At 47.4% G+C, this 20,949-nt stretch overlaps 1 protein-coding gene across 3 annotated transcripts in view; it reads right to left on the reverse strand.

The window, feature by feature from the left end:
• The window catches only part of MLLT6 (MLLT6, PHD finger containing), a 396,940-nt gene that overhangs the window by 48,583 nt on the left and 327,408 nt on the right, over positions 1 to 20,949 (reverse strand). For all 3 annotated transcript variants that reach the window (XM_069237485.1, XM_069237484.1, XM_069237483.1), the window contains 2 exons: positions 19,608 to 19,696; positions 10,154 to 10,530 (listed from right to left, as the gene is read on the reverse strand). In XM_069237485.1, coding sequence (XP_069093586.1) covers positions 10,154 to 10,530; positions 19,608 to 19,696 — 466 coding nt within the window. The remainder of the gene's footprint in view (positions 1 to 10,153; positions 10,531 to 19,607; positions 19,697 to 20,949) is intronic.

Below are 20,949 nucleotides of genomic sequence, written 5' to 3' on the forward strand. Positions count from 1 at the left end.
TAGAAAGTACAGTGAGTAAACCCCTGTATTTCTTTGTGCATCCGGTACCAGTTCTATTGCGTTCTTTTGCAGTAATGTGTTGTTATTTTCTCCCACGCTTGGTAATACTGACCTATTCTTCCCCCCACTGGTGTTGTGTGGAGGGGATGAGTGACGTGTGAGTCACTGTTTGGTTGTAGGTGTTTTGGGGCTTTGAAATCTTCCCCTGCTTCTAGGGAATTGTCCTCCTCTGTATTGGCCCCGAAAGCCTCCCCTTTGGTACTGTCCCTGGTAGGTGGACGGTGTTGAATGTGAGGTACTGGCCTGTGTGGCTTGACCCCGAAACCCCCCTCTAAAGGTTGTCTTGCGGAAGGTGTTGAAAGTGCCTCTGCTCTGCGGGGAGTAGAGCGCGCCCATGGCTTTTGCAGTGTCAGTGTCCTTTTTTAGCTTCTCAATTGCCGTGTCCACTTCAGGTCCGAACAATTGTTGCTCATTGAATGGCATATTGAGCACCGCCTGCTGTATCTCTGGTTTAAAACCAGATGTTCGTAGCCACGCATGCCTTCGTATGGTTACTGCCGTGTTAATTGTTCTTGCCGCTGTGTCCGCTGCGTCCATAGAGGAGCGTATCTGGTTATTGGAGATGTTTTGGCCCTCCTCAACCACTTGTTTCGCCCTCTTTTGTAGTTCTGTGGGTAGATGCTCAATGAGGTGTTGCATCTCGTCCCAGTGGGCTCTGTCATATCGCGCTAGGAGCGCTTGAGAGTTAGCGATGCGCCACTGGTTTGTAGCCTGTACTGCGACCCTTTTACCGGCTGCATCGAACTTGCGGCTCTCCTTATCCGGGGGTGGTGCATCGCCCGATGTGTGAGAGTTTGCTCTCTTGCGAGCTGCCCCTACCACAACCGAATCTGGCGGCAGTTGTGAGGTGATGAAAGCTGGGTCTGTGGGAGGTGCTTTATATTTCTTTTCCACCCTCGGTGTTATTGCCCTACTCTTGACAGTCTCTTTGAATATGTCCTTTGCGTGCCTTAGCATTCCTGGGAGCATAGGCAGGCTTTGGTAGGTGCTATGTGTGGAAGAGAGGGTGTTGAAGAGGAAGTCATCCTCGAAAGGCTCCGAGTGTAGAGACACGTTATGGAACTGTGCTGGTCTAGCCACCACTTGTGAATATGCTGTGCTGTCTTCTGGTGGTGAGGGCTTTGTAGGATACGCCTCTGGACTGTTGTCTGACACTGGGGCGTCGTATAAGTCCCAAGCATCTTGGTCCTGGTCACCTTGGCTTAAGGTGGTGTGAGCCGGTGAATGTGACGGAGTCTGTGCCGGTGAAATGTGAACTACAGGTGGAGGAGAGGGTGGCGGAGTTACCTTCTTCACCAGTTTTGTTTGTGGTGCCAGTTCTTGTTGGAATTCAAGTCTCCTCTTCCTCCTAATAGGGGGAAGGGTGCTTATTTTCCCTGTTCCACTCTGTATAAAAATCCTTTTTTGAGTGTGGTCCACCTCGGTGGATTGTAATTCCTCTTCGAATCTATTCTTTCGCATTTGAGAGGCCAGTGATTGTTCCTCTGAATAGGAACCGGTAGTTGGCTCGGTTGCGGGTCGTTTTGGCACCGAAACTATGTCCATGCTCTTTTTCGGCTCTGAGGCGATATTTCTCTTTTTCGGAGTCGAACCCTCTCGGCGTCGATCCTCCTCGGTGCCGCTGTCTCTGCGTCGAGCAGCTTCGGCTCCGCTTTCTCGGCGTCGATCTTTGCCGGCAGCACTATCTCGGTCCCGAGATGGCTGGGTGCCTGTGTCTCGACCCGAGTCGGACGATCTCGGCACTATTTCGGCCTTTTTCGGTGCCGATGGTCGGTCACCGCTTTTATGGGTTGAGCCATGGCCTGATGGCAGTGGCGTCCCCTGGGCCTTGTCAGTTTTCTTATGTGCTATCTTCGACGTCTTACTCACTGTTTCATGGTCGTCGAATTCGTCCGAGTCCGATTCATGGATCGAGAAGGCTTCTACTTCTTCTTGTTCCTCAAATTCTCGGTGTCCTGTCGGCGTGGACGCCATTGGCAGTCTTCTGGCTCGTCGGTCACGGAGCGTCTTTCGGGACCGGAACGCACAACAGGCCTCACAAGTTTCTTCCCTGTGCTCGGGCGACAGGAACAGGTTACAGACCGAATGTTGGTCTGTATATGGGTATTTGTTGTGGCATTTAGGACAGAATCGGAACGGGGTCCGTTCCATCAGCGTCGGTGTCACCCGCGGTCGGGCCGACCAGGCCCCGACAGGGGATCGAAAACTACCCCGAAGGGCAACGGAGATGTTATTGTTTCGATGCGATGTCGATGCTATCTAACCCGATCCCGAGCGCAACAATACCGATGTAATTTTCCGATTTTGAGCTAACTTTCCGTTCCAAAACCCGGAGCGAAAAACACGTCCGAACTCAATGGCGGAAAGAAAACAATCGAAGATGGAGTCGACGCCCATGCGCAATGGAGACAAGGAGGAGGAGTCCCTCGGTCCCGTGACTCGAACGACTTCTTCGAAGAAAAACAACTTGTAACACTCCGACCCAACACCAGATGGCGGGCTATGCACAACATGTGTATCTACAGCGACAGATGCCATCGAACATGAAATACCTTTCATTTGAAGTATTACTTGCAAATCTTGAACCTGTGGTTCTTAAAATAAACTAAGAAAATATATTTTTCTATACAAAAACCTATTCGCCTGGAATTGTCTCTGAGTGTGTGTTCCTCATTTATTGCCTGTGTGTGCACAACAAATGCTTAACACTACCCTCTGATAAGCCTACTGCTCGACCACACTACCACAAAATAAAGCATTAGAATTATCTCTTTTTGCCACTATCTTACCTCTAAGGGGAACCCTTGGACTCTGTGCATGCTATTTCTTACTTTGAAATAGTACATACAGAGCCAACTTCCTACAGTTAGGGTCACAAGGCAGTAGCTAATGGCTACTGTCCTTGAGGGGGGCTACACCCTCTTTGTGCTCCCTCCCCTTTGGGGAGGGGATCACAGCCCTATTCCTATTCGGCTAAATACTCCAAAGCGAGATGGAGGATTTTCCAAGGAGGGGGTCACTTCAGCTCTGGTCACCTTAGGGGTGGACCTGGCTGAGGAGGTGACTCCTCCTTGTTTTTCTCATTATCTCTTTGGACTTGCCGCCAAAAGTGGGGTCTGTGTCCGGGGGTGGGCATGTCTACTGGCTGGAATGCCAGGGGGCATTGTAACACCAGGCCTGAGCCTTTGAGGCTCACCGCCAGGTGTTACAGTTCCTGCAGGGGGAGGTGTGAAGCACCTCCACCCAGGGCAGGCTTTATTTCTGGCCCCAGAGAGCACAAAGGCTCTCACCCCAGGGGGTAAGAAACTCATCTCTCAGTGGCAGGCTGGCACAGATCAGTCAGTCCTGCGCTGAAGGATTGGGTAAAATACAGGGGGCATCTCTAAGATGCCCTCTGTGTGCATTTTTTAATAAATCCAACACTGGCATCAGTGTGGGTGTACTATTCTGAGAAATTTGATACCAAACTTTCCAGTATTCAGTATAGCCATTATGGAACTGTGGAGTTTATTTTAACAAACTCCCAGACCATATACTTAATATGGCCACACTACACATACAGGGTCTAAGAATGGACATATACACTGAAAGGGCATATTGCTCATGGAGCTATGCCCTATTGTGGTATAGTGCACCCTGCCCTTTGGTCTGTAAGGCCTGCTAGAGAGGTGACTTACCTATGCCACAGGCAGTGGTTTGTGGGCATGGGATGCCATGTCGACTTTACCCTTTTCTCTCCAGTAACACACACAATCTGCAATGACAACGGGCATATGTTTAGTGAGGGGGTCCCTTAGGGTGGCACAATACATGCTGCAGCTCTTCGAGTCCCTCCTTGTCCACAGGGCCCTGGTACCACAGATACCTTTTGCAAGGGACTTAGCTGTGCTTGGAATCTTTTTTAGACTCCTAAAAGTCCACTCCACAGAACAGGGAGTAAACCTAAAGAGCTAGCCGTGGCATGACTGGCCTTAAAGTGCTCCAGTTTAATCTTTTTTTTTTTTTTTAACCAAAAAGCCTGGAAGCCTGGAACCATCAAATAGCATATCTATAAGGGATGCCTGCATGTCACCAGAAAATCCTGTGGTGTGCATCCAGGCATGACACATGATCAAGACACTAATGCCACTGCACTGGCCACATAGTCCGTCACGTCCAGGATGGCTCTCAAGACATGTTTAGCTACATCCTGTCAACCCTGGGTTGTCTGAAGGAAGGTGATTCCCAAACGCATCAGGGATGGCTGGCCTCAAAGACCATCTCCCACAAGGTATTTGTGTAGCAAACCAGCACGTAGATGGTATTCATACACCTAAGTGCCAAGGTCACAGATGAAAAAACCCTTTTGCCAACACACATCAATGCGCTTTGGCTCTCTGTTCAGAGGCGCAATAGGGAACGCATTAGGATTTACAACACAAGTGGGAGCCTGAACAACTACACTCACTGGAGCTGAGCCAGGTAGGCAGGGTCTGAAAACTGAAAAGTGCAGGTACTGGCCAACTCAAGGAAAGGACAAAGTGGAGGCCCAACGGGTCAGGCAGGACGGGACCTGCTGGCAGAAGTCAGACCGAGGGGCCGAAAACGTGGCAAAGGGAGCTGGCATTGCCCTAAAAACCTTCAGTATGACTTCCCTGATGGCCGCTATCTGCTGTGGGGTCAGAAACTCTTGGTGTGTCTGGAACAGCTGCAGGATGGGTTTGGAGTAGGACAATTGAAGAGGAGACGGGTCCTTGGAGTGCTGACTGTATGAATTCTCCCTGTGGCAGGAGTGACAGGACAGTGACAAATCCACAAATTTCTTGCGTTCAAGTGAAACTAGGATCTGGATTGGAAGCATCCCAGAGTAGGTTCGCTGACTCACCCAGTTTTTTGTGTGGCCGGCAATATACAGCTTCACTACCTGCTTCCTGATCGCATTTGGGAGCATCAGCAGCAAAATCTGGATTTGTAAAAAGCATTTTTTGGTTGTGTGGATTTGTGACCAACATCAGCTTCTATAGACACCGCAACATAGTTTGAAGCCTGTAGTCGTCAGGGGGATCATTTACCCTAGCACACTGACTGGAAAACAACATTCTGAGTCAGTAAACAGTGACAAAACTTTCAGAGTGGGGCTCAGGGTCAGTGTCAAAGGGCACTAAAATAAAATACTTTTATACGGCTCCATACCATCACTTCCTGGGATGGCATGAGGTTGCTGTGGAGCCAATGGCACATTCTGCCCAATGGAACAATTGCTTTGAAAGGATCAGTCTGGTACCTGGGGAAATTAAAAAAGTGAGGGATCTGTGGTTAGAAGAATCTATCACAATATTTTTTTGGGTGCGTGGATTCTGCTAGCAAAGAGATTTTGACTTTAATAATGAGCAGTTTTCAGACGTTTTGTCTTGAGAAATACAGAACATGCATAACCGGTGTTTGTTGTTTGAAACAAACTTGCGCATGCACCTTGGGCAGAACTTGAAGAGTACTCATGCTCTAAAATGGGACTGGGAAGATTCCAATGAAACAACTACTCTGAAATACATTGTCCGACTTAGCTGAATTCATGCCTGGCTGGAGAACCCAGGTCAAAAAGCTGATCTCCTTTAGTCAAATCAGTTCTTCTGTCCAATTCCTGTTGATTTCTGATGCAAGTTTCAACAATGTAGGTTTGATTTCCTTCTGAATCCAACAGTGGGAAAAAAGAATCTAAAAATTGGGCACACGATTTTGGGGCACTGTGAGCTTACAGTCAATGTCACAAAGGATTACGTAACTCTGCCTTGGTCGACACCAACTCCAAAAAGCTTTCTTAGTTTTTAAAAACTTCTGTACCCAGCCGCTGAATAGTGCACAGCATGTGCATGTGGAAAATGATTAAGGCTGCAAATCAACCGCTTTTTTAAAGAACTCATCCTCACGTTAATGATTGAAGATTTTTTTTAATGTAATTTTGTAGGAAGCTGGTCTGGTGTGTGGTGGGTACCTAAGGTATGTACCCCTTATGCCAGGTCCACCTATCCCCGATTAGTGTAGTGTAGGCAGTGTCTAGAAGCCAGGCTCTCTAGGGGTAGCTGCGGATGAGCAGCTAAGGCTTATCTAGGAGACATGCAAAGCTCATGCAATACCACTGTAGTGACACAGCACTTACACACATGAAAGAAAACACTCAGTGTTACAAAAACAAAGGTACTTTATTTTAGTGACACAATACCAAAAAGTACTAGAGAGGCAACCCTCCTATAGGAGGTAACACACTAAATATGTACACTAGTTATCAGCAATAGGCATAGAAAGTGATAGAAAAAAGTACAAATGCAGTTAGACAGCAGTGACCCTAGGGGGAGCCCAAACCATATACTAAAAAAAATGAAATGTGAACACAGGAACCCCACCTAGGTAATTGGAATATGTAGAGGGGAGCTGGTGGTACTAGGAAACCCCAAAGGTAAGTACCACAGTGCCCACTAGCGATCAGCAGGAAAGGAGTAAATTACTAGATATTCCCCAAACCACCCAAAAGGAAAGACAAGAAGCAAAGGCAACACCCAGACAAGACTGCAATAAACCAGCGGTGGATTCCTGAAGAGGAGGACCTGTGGAAGAAGGGGACTAAGTCCAGAAATCACAGAAGAGCCCAGTGGGGGCAGGAGCCCCTACCCACCAGTCTAGGATTGCAGGAGTTTGTCGTCGGTGATGTGTAGCCCTGGAGTCGGTGAAGAGTTCCTGAGGGATGCAGACGACGTCCCACGCTGGAAGAAGAATTGCAGTCGGGTTCTGGTGCAGGAATTCCACCAGCAAGCCTTTGCAAGGGCAAATGTTGCGGTTGGCGGAAAGTGGAGCTGCAGGAGGACTCAACCCAGGAGGGGTAGTCACAGGGGACCCTCAGCGACACAGAGCCCACAGGAGCAGAGGCAGCACCCATAGGAGTCCCATGTGACACAGGAGGCCCAGAGGAGCCCACGCAGCACTACTGGAGAAGGGTCCCACGCGGCAGGAGAAGCACGCAGAGTGCTGTGCATCGCAGGAAGGAGTGCTGGGGGTTGGGGCTAAACACAGCCTGAAGAGCTCTTGGAGGAGGTGTAAACAAGCCTTGGCAGCTGCAAGAGACACAGTGCACGGGAGTACTGTCCTGCGTGGGAAGGCAGGGGCTTACCTCTACCAAAGTTGGACAGCTGGCAGAGAGGACCAAGAGGACTACTCCGGACCACCACTCACGGTGGAGGATCCAAGCAGCTCAGGATGAGAGGAGATCCAAGCAGCCGGTCGTCGTCGCAGTTGGAGCCTGCAGATGCATGGAAGTGACTCCTTCACTCCTAGGGAGATTCCTTCTTGCGTCTTGTGCAGTCTGAAGACTCGTCACCCTCAGAAGATGCACAGCCAGGGAAATGTTGCAGTTGCTGGAAGGAGTCGGAGAAACAATGTTGCAAAGCGGAGCCATCGCTGGAGTTGCAGATTGTTGGTTCCTGGAGGGTCCAGTTGCAATCCCGATGGCCAGAAGATGAAGTAAACGATGCAGAGGAGCCCTGCTGGAATCCTGCATGTCGAATCTGAGTACCCATCCAAGAGGGAGGCTCAACAGCCCAGGAAGGGGGATTGGTCACCCTGCAGGGTAACCACCTATCAGGAGGGGGCTGTGACATCACCTGCCTGACCTGGCCACTCAGATGCTCCCCGGGGCCTCTGCCCACCTTGGATTCAAGGTGGCAGAATCAAGTGGCCACCTGAAGGAGCTCTGGGACGGTGATGGACAGCTCACCCCCCTTTCCATTGTCCAGCTTTGTACCAGAGCACGGACCAGGGGTCCCTGGACAGGTGCAAACCGTTTTACGCAAGGAGGGCACCAAATGTGCCCTTCAAAGCATACCGGTGGCTTGGGGAGGCTACCCCTCCCAAGCCACGTAACACCTATTTCCAAAGGGAGAATGTGTTGCCTCCCACTCCTGAAGAAAAACTTTGTTCTGCCTTCCCGGGATAGAGCTGGTCAAGCAGCAGGAGGGCAGAAACCTGTTTGTAGGATGGCAGCAGCGTAGGCTGCCCGAGAAACCCTGAAAACTGGTAGGAGCAAAGCTTGGGGTTCTCTAAGGAGCCCCCAGAGTGCATGGAATCATACAACTAATACTGGTAGCAGTATTGGGGTATGATTCTGACATGTTTGAAACCAAACATGCCCAGGTTCGGCATTACTATTATGAAGTACATCGGTAAAATGTCATCCCCACACTTACGAAGTCCAGGAAAATGGAGCTGGAGTTCGTAGGGGCACCTCTGTTCATGCAGAGGTGTCCTCACGCACAGATACTTGCACCCTACCCTCTGGGCTAGGAGAGCCTGCCATAGGGGTGATTTGCAGTGATCTGTAGTGAAAGGGTGCATGCACCTTTTCACATAGGCTGCAATAGCAGGCCTGCAGACACATTTTGCGTAGGCTCCCGTGGGTGGCATAATACATGCTCAAGCCCAGGGGAAACCCTGGTGCCCCAATGCCCTGAGTACCTAGGTACCATATACTAGGGACTTACATGGGTCACCAGTATGCCAACTGTTGGGTGTACAAAGTCAAGGACAACGCAATTTAGAGGGAGAGAGCACAGTCACTGGGGTCCTGGTTAGCAGGATCTTAGTTAACACAGTCAAAACCCACTGTCAGCAGGCAAAATGTGGGGGTAACCATGCCAAAAAGAGGGTACTTTCCTACACCCACCTCTGCTTATCTCTGGTCTTCAAAGTCTTGGGCAGGAACTCGGCACACGCTTCGCACCCCTCTGAGCCTCAGATCTTGTGATTGTACTTCTGGGTCTATTTGTGGTGGCAAATGCTCATGCATATGAGTTCTGGATACTTTATTCTCCTCGCCCAATCATAGGGCCACCAGGATAACTTTGTCCAATCGTTCTTGGCCTTGCATTCAATCAAGGCACACCCTCTGCAGCCTGGAAGTTGTATTTTGGCCATACGCAAATCTGATGGGGCTCTGTCACAGACATTTGTATGTGACAGTTTCTAGATGGTCGAAACCCTGTAGATTTGTTATTTGGGGGAGAGGCGGGTTTTGACATTTCGCTTGCATACTGATAAAGTTGATTTTTCTTTTTTTAAAGAAAAACGGTTGCAAAGAGACAGAGGTAACTCTGGAAAAGATTTAATCGAAGATGGAAAATAACAAATTTCCATCCATTAGGAAACATGGAAGTGGCTATACTAGAATCAAATAGTTGTGTGATGTACTGCATAGGGAAGGGGCCAGTTTGGGTAACACCTCCAAGAAGCGAGCCTGATTAGGCTTTGTTAATAAGCCCCAAAATTTCAACTGAATGTAGAGTCTGAAAGATTTTCCAACTTTGGCCATTCATGTTCACTGTTACAGTAGTGATATCAGAGACAAAGGGTGTCAGACTGATGTAAAAGAAAACTGTGTGTACTCTACATATAACATGGTTGGGTTGACATCATCCACAGAATAATATAGTACAATTGACAATGGGGAAATATCAGTATATGCATTTTTAAACGTTATTTAAAGCTACACAGAAGCAAGTACACTAGGTATTGGGCCATGGCCAGATTTGTCCTACCCACACTCACTATGTGAGGTATAATAATGGAGTAGCAGGCAAAATACAAAGCAGATCTTATTACAGAAGGAATGCCAATTGCTAACATATTATACAAAAAGAGAGAATAGAGTTGTGATGGGGGGCTTGCAGCAAAGCCAAAAGCAATTACAATGTATTGTTAAGCAGGGCCTCATCATAAGGAAAGGTTTGGGTGTAAGCTCAAGGGCGAAAGAGGTTTAAGAGGTTATAACCAAAGCCTGTGAGTTGAGGGACATGCAAGAAAGAGTAGGAAATTAACCTGATATCTTAGCAAGTGGGCACCTACATTGAAAATAATATCAATGATGGCAATACATGAATGCAAACAGCACAAGACAACTTAGTTCATAGTGTGTACATTAACAAAAATGTGCTTCCCACTGCATTGGGCTGATCACTCCAAACCATGCAGCTCTTCTTTCCATTACTGCCTTCTCTGCCTATGGCTGTATGTCTTAGTGTTTTAACACTCCTTAAAGATACTTATATTCATGTAATGATTTGAGACTTACGTGTTGAGAGCGGATGGTAACTGAAGCGTCAATGGTGCGCTGGACTGCCCAAGAGGAGACTGGGACTGAGAGAGGGCAGCTCCTGCCTGCATCTCTCCATTCAGTGCCCCCAGAATGCCATTCATTGAGACCTGGTGCTGGGTTCCTGCCAGACTTCCAAGTATGCTTCCTACTATGGGAATGGAGGAAAGACTGTGGCTGGAAGTGGCCCCTCCTCCAATTCCACTTCCTGATGCTCTTGCTAGTCCGTTGACCAGTTGCTGCTGAATCCCCAGGGGATGAGAGCCAGGTGTTTGCTGAGAAAGTGACACAGGAGGAGGGGTGCTGTGGAACGAGAGAGAGGAGCTACTTCTACTTGGGCAACCGGATGGTGGATCCTGGAAAGCAAAACCAAAAATCATTAGATCACAATAAAGGTAAACACCAGTTAGTGTTAACAACAGCATCTCAGGGCAACAGGGAACAGTAACCATATAAATTTACATTTTGTTATCAACTACTCGCAGCCAAGGGCTTCTTACCTATACCTCCATTCGGAATCCTAGAACGGGACTAAAAATCCACCCTGGGTTTCAAATGGTGAATATGAAATCCCCAGTATGAAATCAAATGTTGAAACCCAGCTGCAGTACACCATGTCCTTCCTGAACATACCTGAACCTGCTGCTTCTTTTCTCCTACCAGCTTACCTGTCACTTCCCGAGGTTGGAAGCAATACACAAGTACATCATCGTAGGGTATTCATCATAATTCAAAACACTTAGCATATTATTGTGGATAACATTTCAACTTGATATTTTACAAAATAAAATCTGTCTTTTTTTTAGTTACACGATAACTGAAGTACTGGGGCAGCAGCTTTATTGAGGATTGTGCTGCTATACATTTAAAGTCTTCAAGTCCTGCAGTTGGCTTTAAACCTTGCTCCAGTCCAGTGTCTATTTTCTACCCGTCCTGAGAAGATCCCAAGAACACTCAGAATTATTTGTGAACCTTTTTTCAAGCATAAATACTTTACTATTCAGTAAAGCTCAATAGTTTCTGACCTTTGCCTCTGAGCTAACGTGATGCTTCCCATGTTTAAGCTCTGCGCTGAATGTAGACTGCATATACATTCTCATAACCCGTGATACATTTCTGAGAACCGTAGCATTAGTAAGTGCCAGTATGGTGGGAACAGACTTTACATGCCTTCAAGCCAGAGACCGAAAAACACTCTAGAATTAAAAAGAAGCCTGTTTTCTGAAGATGATCACATAACGCAAATTAGAAGCCATATTATTTTCAAAATGGGAGCACAGCAAAGGTTCACAGGCATGTAATTTTGTTTTAGCAATAACCAACAGGCATGTATTAAGTGAGTCTTGATGACATGGTGGGGTTGTATACTGGCCTCGCAGTGATAAGATTTGGTATCCAATTGCTCTTGTAGTTGCTGACATAACACTGTCTTAAGTACATTAAAGACTAGAGGCTTATTAATAATTGACAGTTTAATAGTTTCCAAAATATTACCTCTCTGAAGGCTACAGGTACTGGTACAGACGTAAGAGAAGTGTTGATAATCATGGCAGGTAACCCTGGTCATTAATAGGCAGAGCATGTCAGATTGCTCTTTCACTAACCAGACAGGGGCAGGGACCACTAGCTGACTTTGAGTATTTCAAGGAGCAGAAAGTTACAAAACTTAAAGTTATATACAGCGCAATTGCATTCTGTAGGTACAGGGGAGTGGACTTGGGTTAATAGCTACAAGTTCTCAAGTGGTGTGTTTATTTGTGAACACCTCAGTGAAAAAACATAAGTCATCTGATTGGAAAAACATTTAGAGTAGGGACTGGCTACTTGAGTAATAATACCAGGGTTCAGTCATTTGAGTGCTCAAATATTGTTTGTTTTTATCTCAATTTATTTTGAAAAAGATTTAAACATTGTAAAACTCCCCCACCGTTCAAGGGCATGTAGGTCAAGTACACATTTATTACAACAACAATTTCCAGCTTGTGGGTCGGGTCAAGGCTGGGCGTCGGTGTTTCAGACAATGGCCCTCATGCAGTTGCACCCGTCGCGCTTTTCACTGTCTGCCGTGGCAGGGGGCCCGCGACTCCCCTTTCCGTCAGCCTTTTCATGGCGGAAGGGGGACTCGTAATCCCCTGGGCAGCGGGGATTACAACCGCCGGGACCAAAGTGGCGGGAAACCTCTGGTGCCGGCGGTGCGACCGCGACGCTTCTGCTGCGGTAGTAATTCCATGGGAAGCACCGCCAGCCTGTCGGCGGTGCTTTCGACGAAACAGCCCTGGCGGTCTTTGACCGCCAGGGTTTGTAATGAGGGCCAATGTTCCTCCCCTGGTGTCAGACCCCGAGACTCTGTCTCCTTCGCATTTTAGGGGGTATCCAATCCTTCCCCTATCTGGGTAAACCTCTTCCTCCTTTACCACCCTGCCTCTTCCCTCCAAGCTATCTATGGGCCCCAGTTTTTTTCAAATTTACAAAGGAATCCTTTTACCAGATTTTGAGCTTCTATGCACCGGTTCAAACCCTTCTCTTATTTCCACAGTGTGGTGGAGTGGGCGCTCCGCAACATTTCAATATGTCTCTACGGGCTACCATCAAAGCCAGGTTACCAAAGAGTAAGGTGTATCGGCCCCTTGTTTGATCGCTCCATATTCCCTGTTTGACCAATTGTGGCATAAGCTTCACCTCCTCGCCCAAGATCTCCGATATTCGTTCACCCACACTTTCCCAGTAGGTTACCAGCTTTGGGCAGTCCCACAGTGTGCGGACCAGGGTTTCTCTCATATGGCATTCCCTGTGACATCAGTCATCCAGTGCCTGACCCATCCAAAACAGGCGAATCCAGTTATACGCCCTATGCAGTGCTTAATTTGAGCCGGTGGGGGCACCGGCACTTATATCTTTGGGAAAGACGGAGGAAAGCAAGACAGAAAAGCATCCGAAAGGGAGAAATCCGAAAGCTGCAAGAGTAAGCTAAAGGGGCAGGGAGTGGATGTAAATGGATTAAAGAGGCCCGAGCTGGCTTTAGGATTAAGCTGCATCAGTATTCTGTGCTCACACATTTAAATGCAGCAGCCGCTTGTTTCAGAGCAGAGTTTTGAGCACTGGCACATTTTTATTTACAAATTAACCGCTGGCCCTATGTAATATTTTTTAATGGATCGTCGGAAACCCACTTGGGTCACTTCGACTCTAGGGTACCTGCATGCGTGAGTCCAGTCATCGTTCTCTAGTCTGACCATATCCCCCTCCCACTTGAGGGAAGACTCTTTTGCAATAATGTGGAGTAGATACATGACACTGCGCAATTCATCAATGGGGTATCCAGCGCCCTATGTTCCCAATGGGGACTCTACCTTAATCACACGCTGTAATGCTTCGCACTTTGTAACAACCTCATTTGTTGGTATTGGAGAAATTTGCTTCAGGATAAGTCATATTTCACTTGCATTTCTTCAAAATACATTATTTCTCCCTCCCTCCAGACATCCCCTAGTTGGGAAATTCCCAACAGATCCCTTTTCCGATGGCTCTCGATATCTCTTAGGCTGTGAAGTAAGTCCGAGTCTTAGGGTGGGGTCCGCAATGTCACCCTACCCTACCATCCTAATGTCCGTGTCACCCTATTCCATATGGTTGTTACTGTCTATCAGTGTCAGGGCTGTAAAGGAGGGGGAAGCCCTCTCCCTCCATATATTTGGTACTGGCATCTCTCTGGGGTCATAGTGCAGCGATCCGCATTTAGTGAGGGCTACTGCTGCGACAAAAAGGCCCAGTCGTTTACGGTCAGAAGTTGTGAGGCCCAGTAGTAGAGTAGGAGGTTCAGAAAGCAATGCCTCCCTCTGTCTGCCATGTTGTCAGTAGGGAGAAGGCAATTCTGGGAGGCCCACCCCCCCCTGTCCACCCTCCCCCAATCCCAGCGCAACACTTGTGTCACACTGTCCACTTTGCGAAAGAAAGCATCCAGGATCGGGTATGGAGTGTTCTGTAGTACATATAAGAATTTAGGTAGCTAAATCATTTTATATAGGGCTGCTTGGGCTAGGAGAGAAAGAGGTAGTTGTCTCCATCTGTCCACATCATTGCGATAAGCTCTTTAAATCTTTTCCAAATTTTCTTGCATAAATATTTCTTGGTTGGGCATGACATATATCCCCAGATATCGGAACCCATGTGTCACCCAATGAAAGGGGCTGTCTCTTACTGCTGGCTGAGTTGCTACATCCAGTGAGAAGGCCACTGATTTATACCAGTTTATTCAAAACCACGCATAGAGCCCAAACACTATCAGTATCTCTTAAATTCTCTACAGCGAAAGTGGGGGTTGCAAGGTAGAGGAGGATTTCATCAGCATATAGGAAGATAACATCCTTCCAGTCCCAAGTCCCATCGCAGGCCCCTGACCTGTGCCTCTGCCCTAATTCAAGATGCCAATGGTTCGAGAGCAGTGTCAAAAAGCAAGTGCGAGAGTGGGCAACCCTGACTGGTGCCTCAGGCCTGTCCGAAGCGAACTGATAGAGTTCCATTGACCCGAACTCTTGTGACCGGTACCCAATAGGGTAAGCCAATCCAGGATAAGAGATGTGGACCAAAGCCCATTTTCTGGAGGACCGCCATCATGTAAGGCCATTCCAGGGAGGAAAAGGCCTTCTCTGCATTTAAGAACAGCAGGACACCTCTTTCTAGCATTCGTTCACTGCGCGCCAGGGTACCCATCAGCCTCCTCAAGTTATGCCTTGTAGCTCGATTGGGCATGAAGCTAGATTGATCGGGAGTGATCAGGGTGTCAAATACTTGTACAGGCAGTTCGCTAGGATCTTGGTTTCGGTATTAATCAGGGAGAATGGCCTATATGAGGCGCATCCATCAACTGCTTTTCCCTCTTTATGGATTAAGACAATTGTTGCTCCCCAGAGATCAGGTGACAGAACACTTTCGTCTCTATCCGTATTATCAAAGAAAGCATAGGTTTTACGACTTTTGATGTTACACGTTTGAAGAATTCTACCGGGAACCCATTAGGGCCTGTGGTTTTCCCACTGTTCAACTGGGAAATGGCTGTGGTCACCTCCGCCTCTGTGATCTTACCCTTCAACGCTCAACCCGGTCCAGATCTAGGCGAGGGGTCAGGTGGTCCCCCACAAAGGTCTCTAGGTCTCCTCGGTCAACGGTGGTTCAACTTTGATACAGCCATTCCAGGTAATGAGCAAGTTTCAGCTTGGGGTGTGTCTCTTTGCTGTAAGTTCTCCGATAGGATCCCAATGACTCACCGTTGTCGCTCTTCCTTTTTTGGCCAGCCAAGCTAGAAGCCTGCCTGCCTTGTTGCCCACTTAGCTTCACTGGGTGGCCCGAAACTGCGCTCACGCCTATTTTTTTCACCAGTGTAGTGTATTCTCTGTAGGAAAGTCACTCTTTTTGGCATGGTTACCCCCATTTTTTGCCTGTTTGTCAGTGTGTTTAGACTGTTTTTCACTGGGATCCTGCTAACCAAGACCAAGTTATTGCACTTTCTCCTCTAAATTTGGTTGCCTTGATACTCTTTACACCCCACAATCAGCATACAGGTGTACCCTTGTAAGTCTCTAGTACATGGGACTAAGGTACCCAGGGCATTGGTACACCAGGGGTCCCCCAAGGGCTGCAGCATGTATATTGCCACCCAGGGGAGTCCATGCACACTGCCATTGCAGCCTGTGTGAAAAGGTGCATGCACCCTTTCAGTGCTGGTCAGTGAACCAGGTCACTGTAAGTCACCCCTATGGTAGGCCCTCCTAGCCCATAGGGCAGGGTGTAGGTTCATGTGTGTGAGCACCCCTGCATGAGCAGAGGTGCCCCTCCAAACTCCAGTTCCAATTCACTGGACTTTGTAAGTGCGGGGAAAGCATTTTACCTTCACTCACATTTACAAGTCACTCACTACCTGTGGAGCAGCTACATAATGGAAACTCCGAACCTGGACATATTTGGTATCAAACATGTTGGAATCCATGCACTCTGGGGGCTCCTTACAGGACCCCCTCGGTATTGCTCTTACCAGTCTTTCAGGGTTTGCGGTCAGCCAACGCTGCTGCAGCCCCGCACACAGGTTTCTGCCCTCCTGCTGCTTGACCAGTTCAAGCATGGGAAGGCAGAACAAAAGATTTATTGTGGGAGAGGGTGATACAACACCCTCTCCCTTGGAAATAGGTGTTATAAGGCTGGGGAAGGGTAGCCTCCCCACGCCACCGGCTGCTTTGAAGGGCACATTTGGTGCCCTGCTTGCATAATCCGGTTTGCACCAGTCCAGGGACCCCCCAGTACCTGCTCTGGCACAAAAACACACAAAGGAAAGCAGAGTGACCACTCCCCTGTACATCACGACCACGCGGGTAGGGCCCAGAGCTCCTCCAGGTGGCCACTTGATTCAGCCATCTCGAAAACAAGATGTGCAGTTGCCCCTCGGAGCAAATGCTCCCTCTGATAGGTGGCCACCCTTCAGAGGACCAAATCCCCTGTTAGGGCTATTTAGGGACTCCCTTGCGGGTGGGTCCCCAGATTTGTCATGCAAGACTCCACCAAGACTCCTCTGCATCAATCTCTTCTGGTCCTGGCCAACGGAACTGCTGCTGGACTTCACACGAATCAAACAAGCCTGAAACTCCAGAGACGACCCCACCTTGCAACGTTGTTTGTCCGGCTCCTTCCAGCAATTGCAACATTTTCACGGCTGTGCATCCTCTGGGGTCAGCAAGACTTCAGCTGCACAAAAGAAGCAAGAAGGAATCGCCCTTGGAGTGAAGGAGTCACTCCTCTGCATCCGCAGGCACCTAAGGAAACGACGTACGGCTGTTGGGACTTTCTGCCATCCGGCTCCAGGAAGAATCTTCAACACAGGTGTTGGTGTGGAGGGCTCCTCTGGGTCCTCTTTACCTACTGTCCAATTTTGGAGACGGTGAGCCCTTGCCTCTTCCTCCAGGGCAGTGCTTGTTGACTCCTGCTCTAAGGGATCTTCACGCTCCAAGTGGCCCCGGCCTCCAGGACTTCATCCTTGCAATGACAGTCTCTTCTCTGCTACTCCAGAGACACAGTACTCCAACTTACTTTGCCTGCTGCCAGTGGGTTGCCTGTGGGGGCTGCGACTGCTTCTGCTGACTCTCCCGACTGCTGAGGGTCAGCATGACTCCCCTCCAAGGGTCGAGTCCCCTGGTCTTTGCGGGATCTCCTCTTCTCTGCAGATCCTCTTCTCCCCAGATTTGCGTTTGCCAAGGCTTGTCGGTGGTCCTCCTGACCACTGATCATCTGCAACCTGCTTGGGACATCTTTTGCACGACTCCAAGGACCTCTCTGCAGCTCCTGGGCTCCACAGCTGATCTTCATCTTCCAACAGTGACCCGGATCGTCATCCACAGAAGGGTGGGTTGTAGCTCCTGCCCCACTTGGACTGAACTCTGTCCTCTTTTGCAGGTCCTCTTCGTCCGGAATCCACTGGTGAGTTCTATTGGACTGGTCCTGGTCTTGCATTCTTACTTTCCAAGTCCCCTTGTAAATCTCTGGGAAGACCAGGTAATTTACCTATGCTCTCCTGGTCGATGGGGGTCATCTAGGTACTCACCTTTGGGGGTCCGAAGTTCTCCCAGTTCCCTTCTAACTATTGCACATCTTTAAGCGGGGGACTTCACTTCGCATTCCACTATTTTAGTATATGGTTTGCCCCCTCCTATAGGGCCATGGCTATTTTCTACTATCTCTTGCCAATGCTTGCTGTCTTCCATGCTAATTCCTAATACATATCGTGTATGTATATGTAGTGTGTACTTACCTCCATTTGGAGGACTACCTATATGTAATCTAGGCCCCATCTCCAAAGATCCGGTTTTGCGACTCGCAATTTGCGAATCGCAAAAACGGATGTACAACAGTGTACTTTAGACTGTTTGCGATTCCCAATGGGTTTGCAAATGACCTTCCTCATGAATGTTCATGAGGTAGGTCGCAATTTGCAACCTCATTGGGAATGGCCGCCCTCACAGGGATGGTGGCCTGCTGGAGACAGCAGACCAACATGTCTGTGACTGCTTTTAAATAAATTTAAAGGAAAACGAGATGCATTTCAAAATCAAAAATGAAAAGTTTTCTTTTCATTTTTTCAGGGCAGGCAGTGGTCTGTGGGACCACTGTCTGCTCTGCAAAAATATTTTTGCTGCCATTCACAAAGGGGAAGGGGTCCCATGGGGATCCCTTCCCGCGGTCACAAAACAATCCTACATCACACTACAACTCACAATTAGGAAGGGAATGCCCCTTCCTAATTGCGACTTGCAAACCTATTTTGCGATTCGGTAAATAGATTACCAAATCGCAAAATAGGCTCTGTACATACCAAAATGTTTTTTTCCTGTCGCAAACGGCCCGATTCTGCAAATCGGGCCGTTTGCGACAGGAAAAATGGTACGTACATGTGCCACCTAGTTCAGTGCTACTGGACTAAAGTACCTTTATTTTTGCTACACTGTGTGGTTCCTTTCATGTGTGATAAGTTACTGTGTAAATGCTGTGGTATTGCAAGTACTTTACACTCCTCCGAGATAAGTCTACTACTGGAGAGCCCTAGCTCCTAGACTCTGTTTCACTCACTGAAAGGGGTTGCCTGGACCTGGTATAAGATTCAAACACCATAGGTGTCCACCGCACACCAGGCCAGCTTCCTACAACGATAACACCCACAAGAAGTAGGGTCACCCCTCTTGAAGATGGGCACAATAACAGCAGTGTGTCAGTAGGGGTGAATAGCTACCTTTCAGTCTGCGTTAAATATGAAGTTCCTTGCAAGAACCTGTATTTAAACAAATCAATCTCCTGTAAATAAATCTTGGCTAGCAGTACTTCAGCAAAGAAATAATCAAACTGCATTATGCTATTAGGAAGGTATATTTTATCTTTTCAGGACAAGATGACCAATTTTACACGTCTGCTCACTTACGTAAAATACGAAGCTCTGCACTTGTTCACAGAGGTGGAGCATGTATGAACTGCATCACAATTCGATCAGCAGACCTGGCGACATTTGCACCACAAACTTGGTATATAGTGTTTCCCTGTAGAAATTCTCTATCCTACTTTCAATCGTACAAGAGGTACAGTAAAAACACAATTATTTCTCTTTTTCAGATAATGACTGCAGCTCAAGCAGATGTCTACATACCAGCATAAAAATTAAATTAGACACTTCTAGACATTCACCTCTTCTTCCGCTATGTATATCTTTTGCACCTTCACCTTAAACCTCCTGATTGTCTTGGCATGTTGTATTTATTTACTATATAACGGGGGAGCCTCTTGGTGAGTAAAGGGCTATACCCATTTTACTCAGTTTCTATGGTAGGTTAGTGAGCAGGAACACTCTTGTCTGTAGTGTTCATTTGAAAGAATGTGTGTTGTCTGCTGTGTTCCAGCAAAGTACCTCAGAAGAAGCAGAGAGGGAGTTCTCTGTCCGGAAGCTGTTCTTACAGGAAGGGCTTTTGCTGATGCTCATAGAATCATGGTTGATAGCTGCAAGCAGAGAATAAACTAGTTAGGACCTTGGTTATTAAAAAAAAAAGTAAAGTCATTCAAAATCAGACCTAAAGAAGAGAGACTGCTTTAATGCATTAAACCATCATACTGTCACAAAATGATGTTCCTGGAGGACAAGCCCATCATGTTGACCACAAACATATCAAAAGCATTACAATTGTTAAGTGCAAGGTAAAACTCTACAAGTAGTATTTTAAATTACAGATAACACTTTCAAAAGCCTGTGATATTTGGGCAACTGAAGGCATAAAACATGCACTGGTGGCAGATGTAATTTTAGCTTAGATATGAACATGTGCATTTTCTGAGTCATTACTTAACTGCAACACAAGAGTAGAGTAAGCAAAGAAAAATCCAAATGGAGGAAGAAACAATGTCAAAAACATTAATCTTAGGGAAGGGGTTCTTAGAGGCTTTGAGTAGAGTAGGCTCTGGGTATAGTGTACAAAACATCTCTATATGGTGACAATATGCTTATATTTCTGAAGAACTGAGAGTGGTTGAGCCCGAGAGCTTTAAAAATACTTACAAATTCTTTGTATTCTCGGAAATCATAGTGGTTTGGTGATTAATCTAGCTACATTAGTGAACTACTCGATGGGTACTTCTCACCAAGATCTAAGCAGGAACATTGGGCTCACAATCTCAACAGATAGATTTTGATATCTCGGGAATCTACATCACATTAGAACAAGGACATGGCAAGGATTGACAAACTGGAAAGTGAGGTGGCATTTTGTGATCCTCATCCCCTGACCTGCTGGGTAGGCTGGCCATGATTAAAATGACGGCCCTGCTGCGCCTAAACTTTTCATTTGAGATGCCCCTGTAAAATGTTTAGGCTACTTAGACGTAAGACTCTCTCTTTGATCGTTTGGAGATATTAAGGAGGAATATAAACTACATAAAAATCTGTTTTTCCAGTATCTCCAACTGTGGGATGTATTGACTCTGTGTATTGCAACACTAAAAGAACTTCCAAATTTCAGTCTGCTGGAAGCCAAACTACTAAAGGGGAAACTGAAGAATGCAGATTAACCCTGGAGATCAACACCTGGACTACTTTGACAAAATGAAATAAACGTGAGAAGGGGATTGGGTGAACTAGTGATCATGACTGGAGGGAGACCAGAATGTCCCAAGTGGATCCACCACAGCCTTCATTTGATTCCAGAACAGTATCTGCACTAAATCAACTTCACCTTCACCTGGTCTAAGCTTTAGCGATG

This window comes from Pleurodeles waltl, chromosome 6 (genome assembly GCF_031143425.1).
Source record: "Pleurodeles waltl isolate 20211129_DDA chromosome 6, aPleWal1.hap1.20221129, whole genome shotgun sequence".
Taxonomy (NCBI): domain Eukaryota; kingdom Metazoa; phylum Chordata; class Amphibia; order Caudata; family Salamandridae; genus Pleurodeles; species Pleurodeles waltl.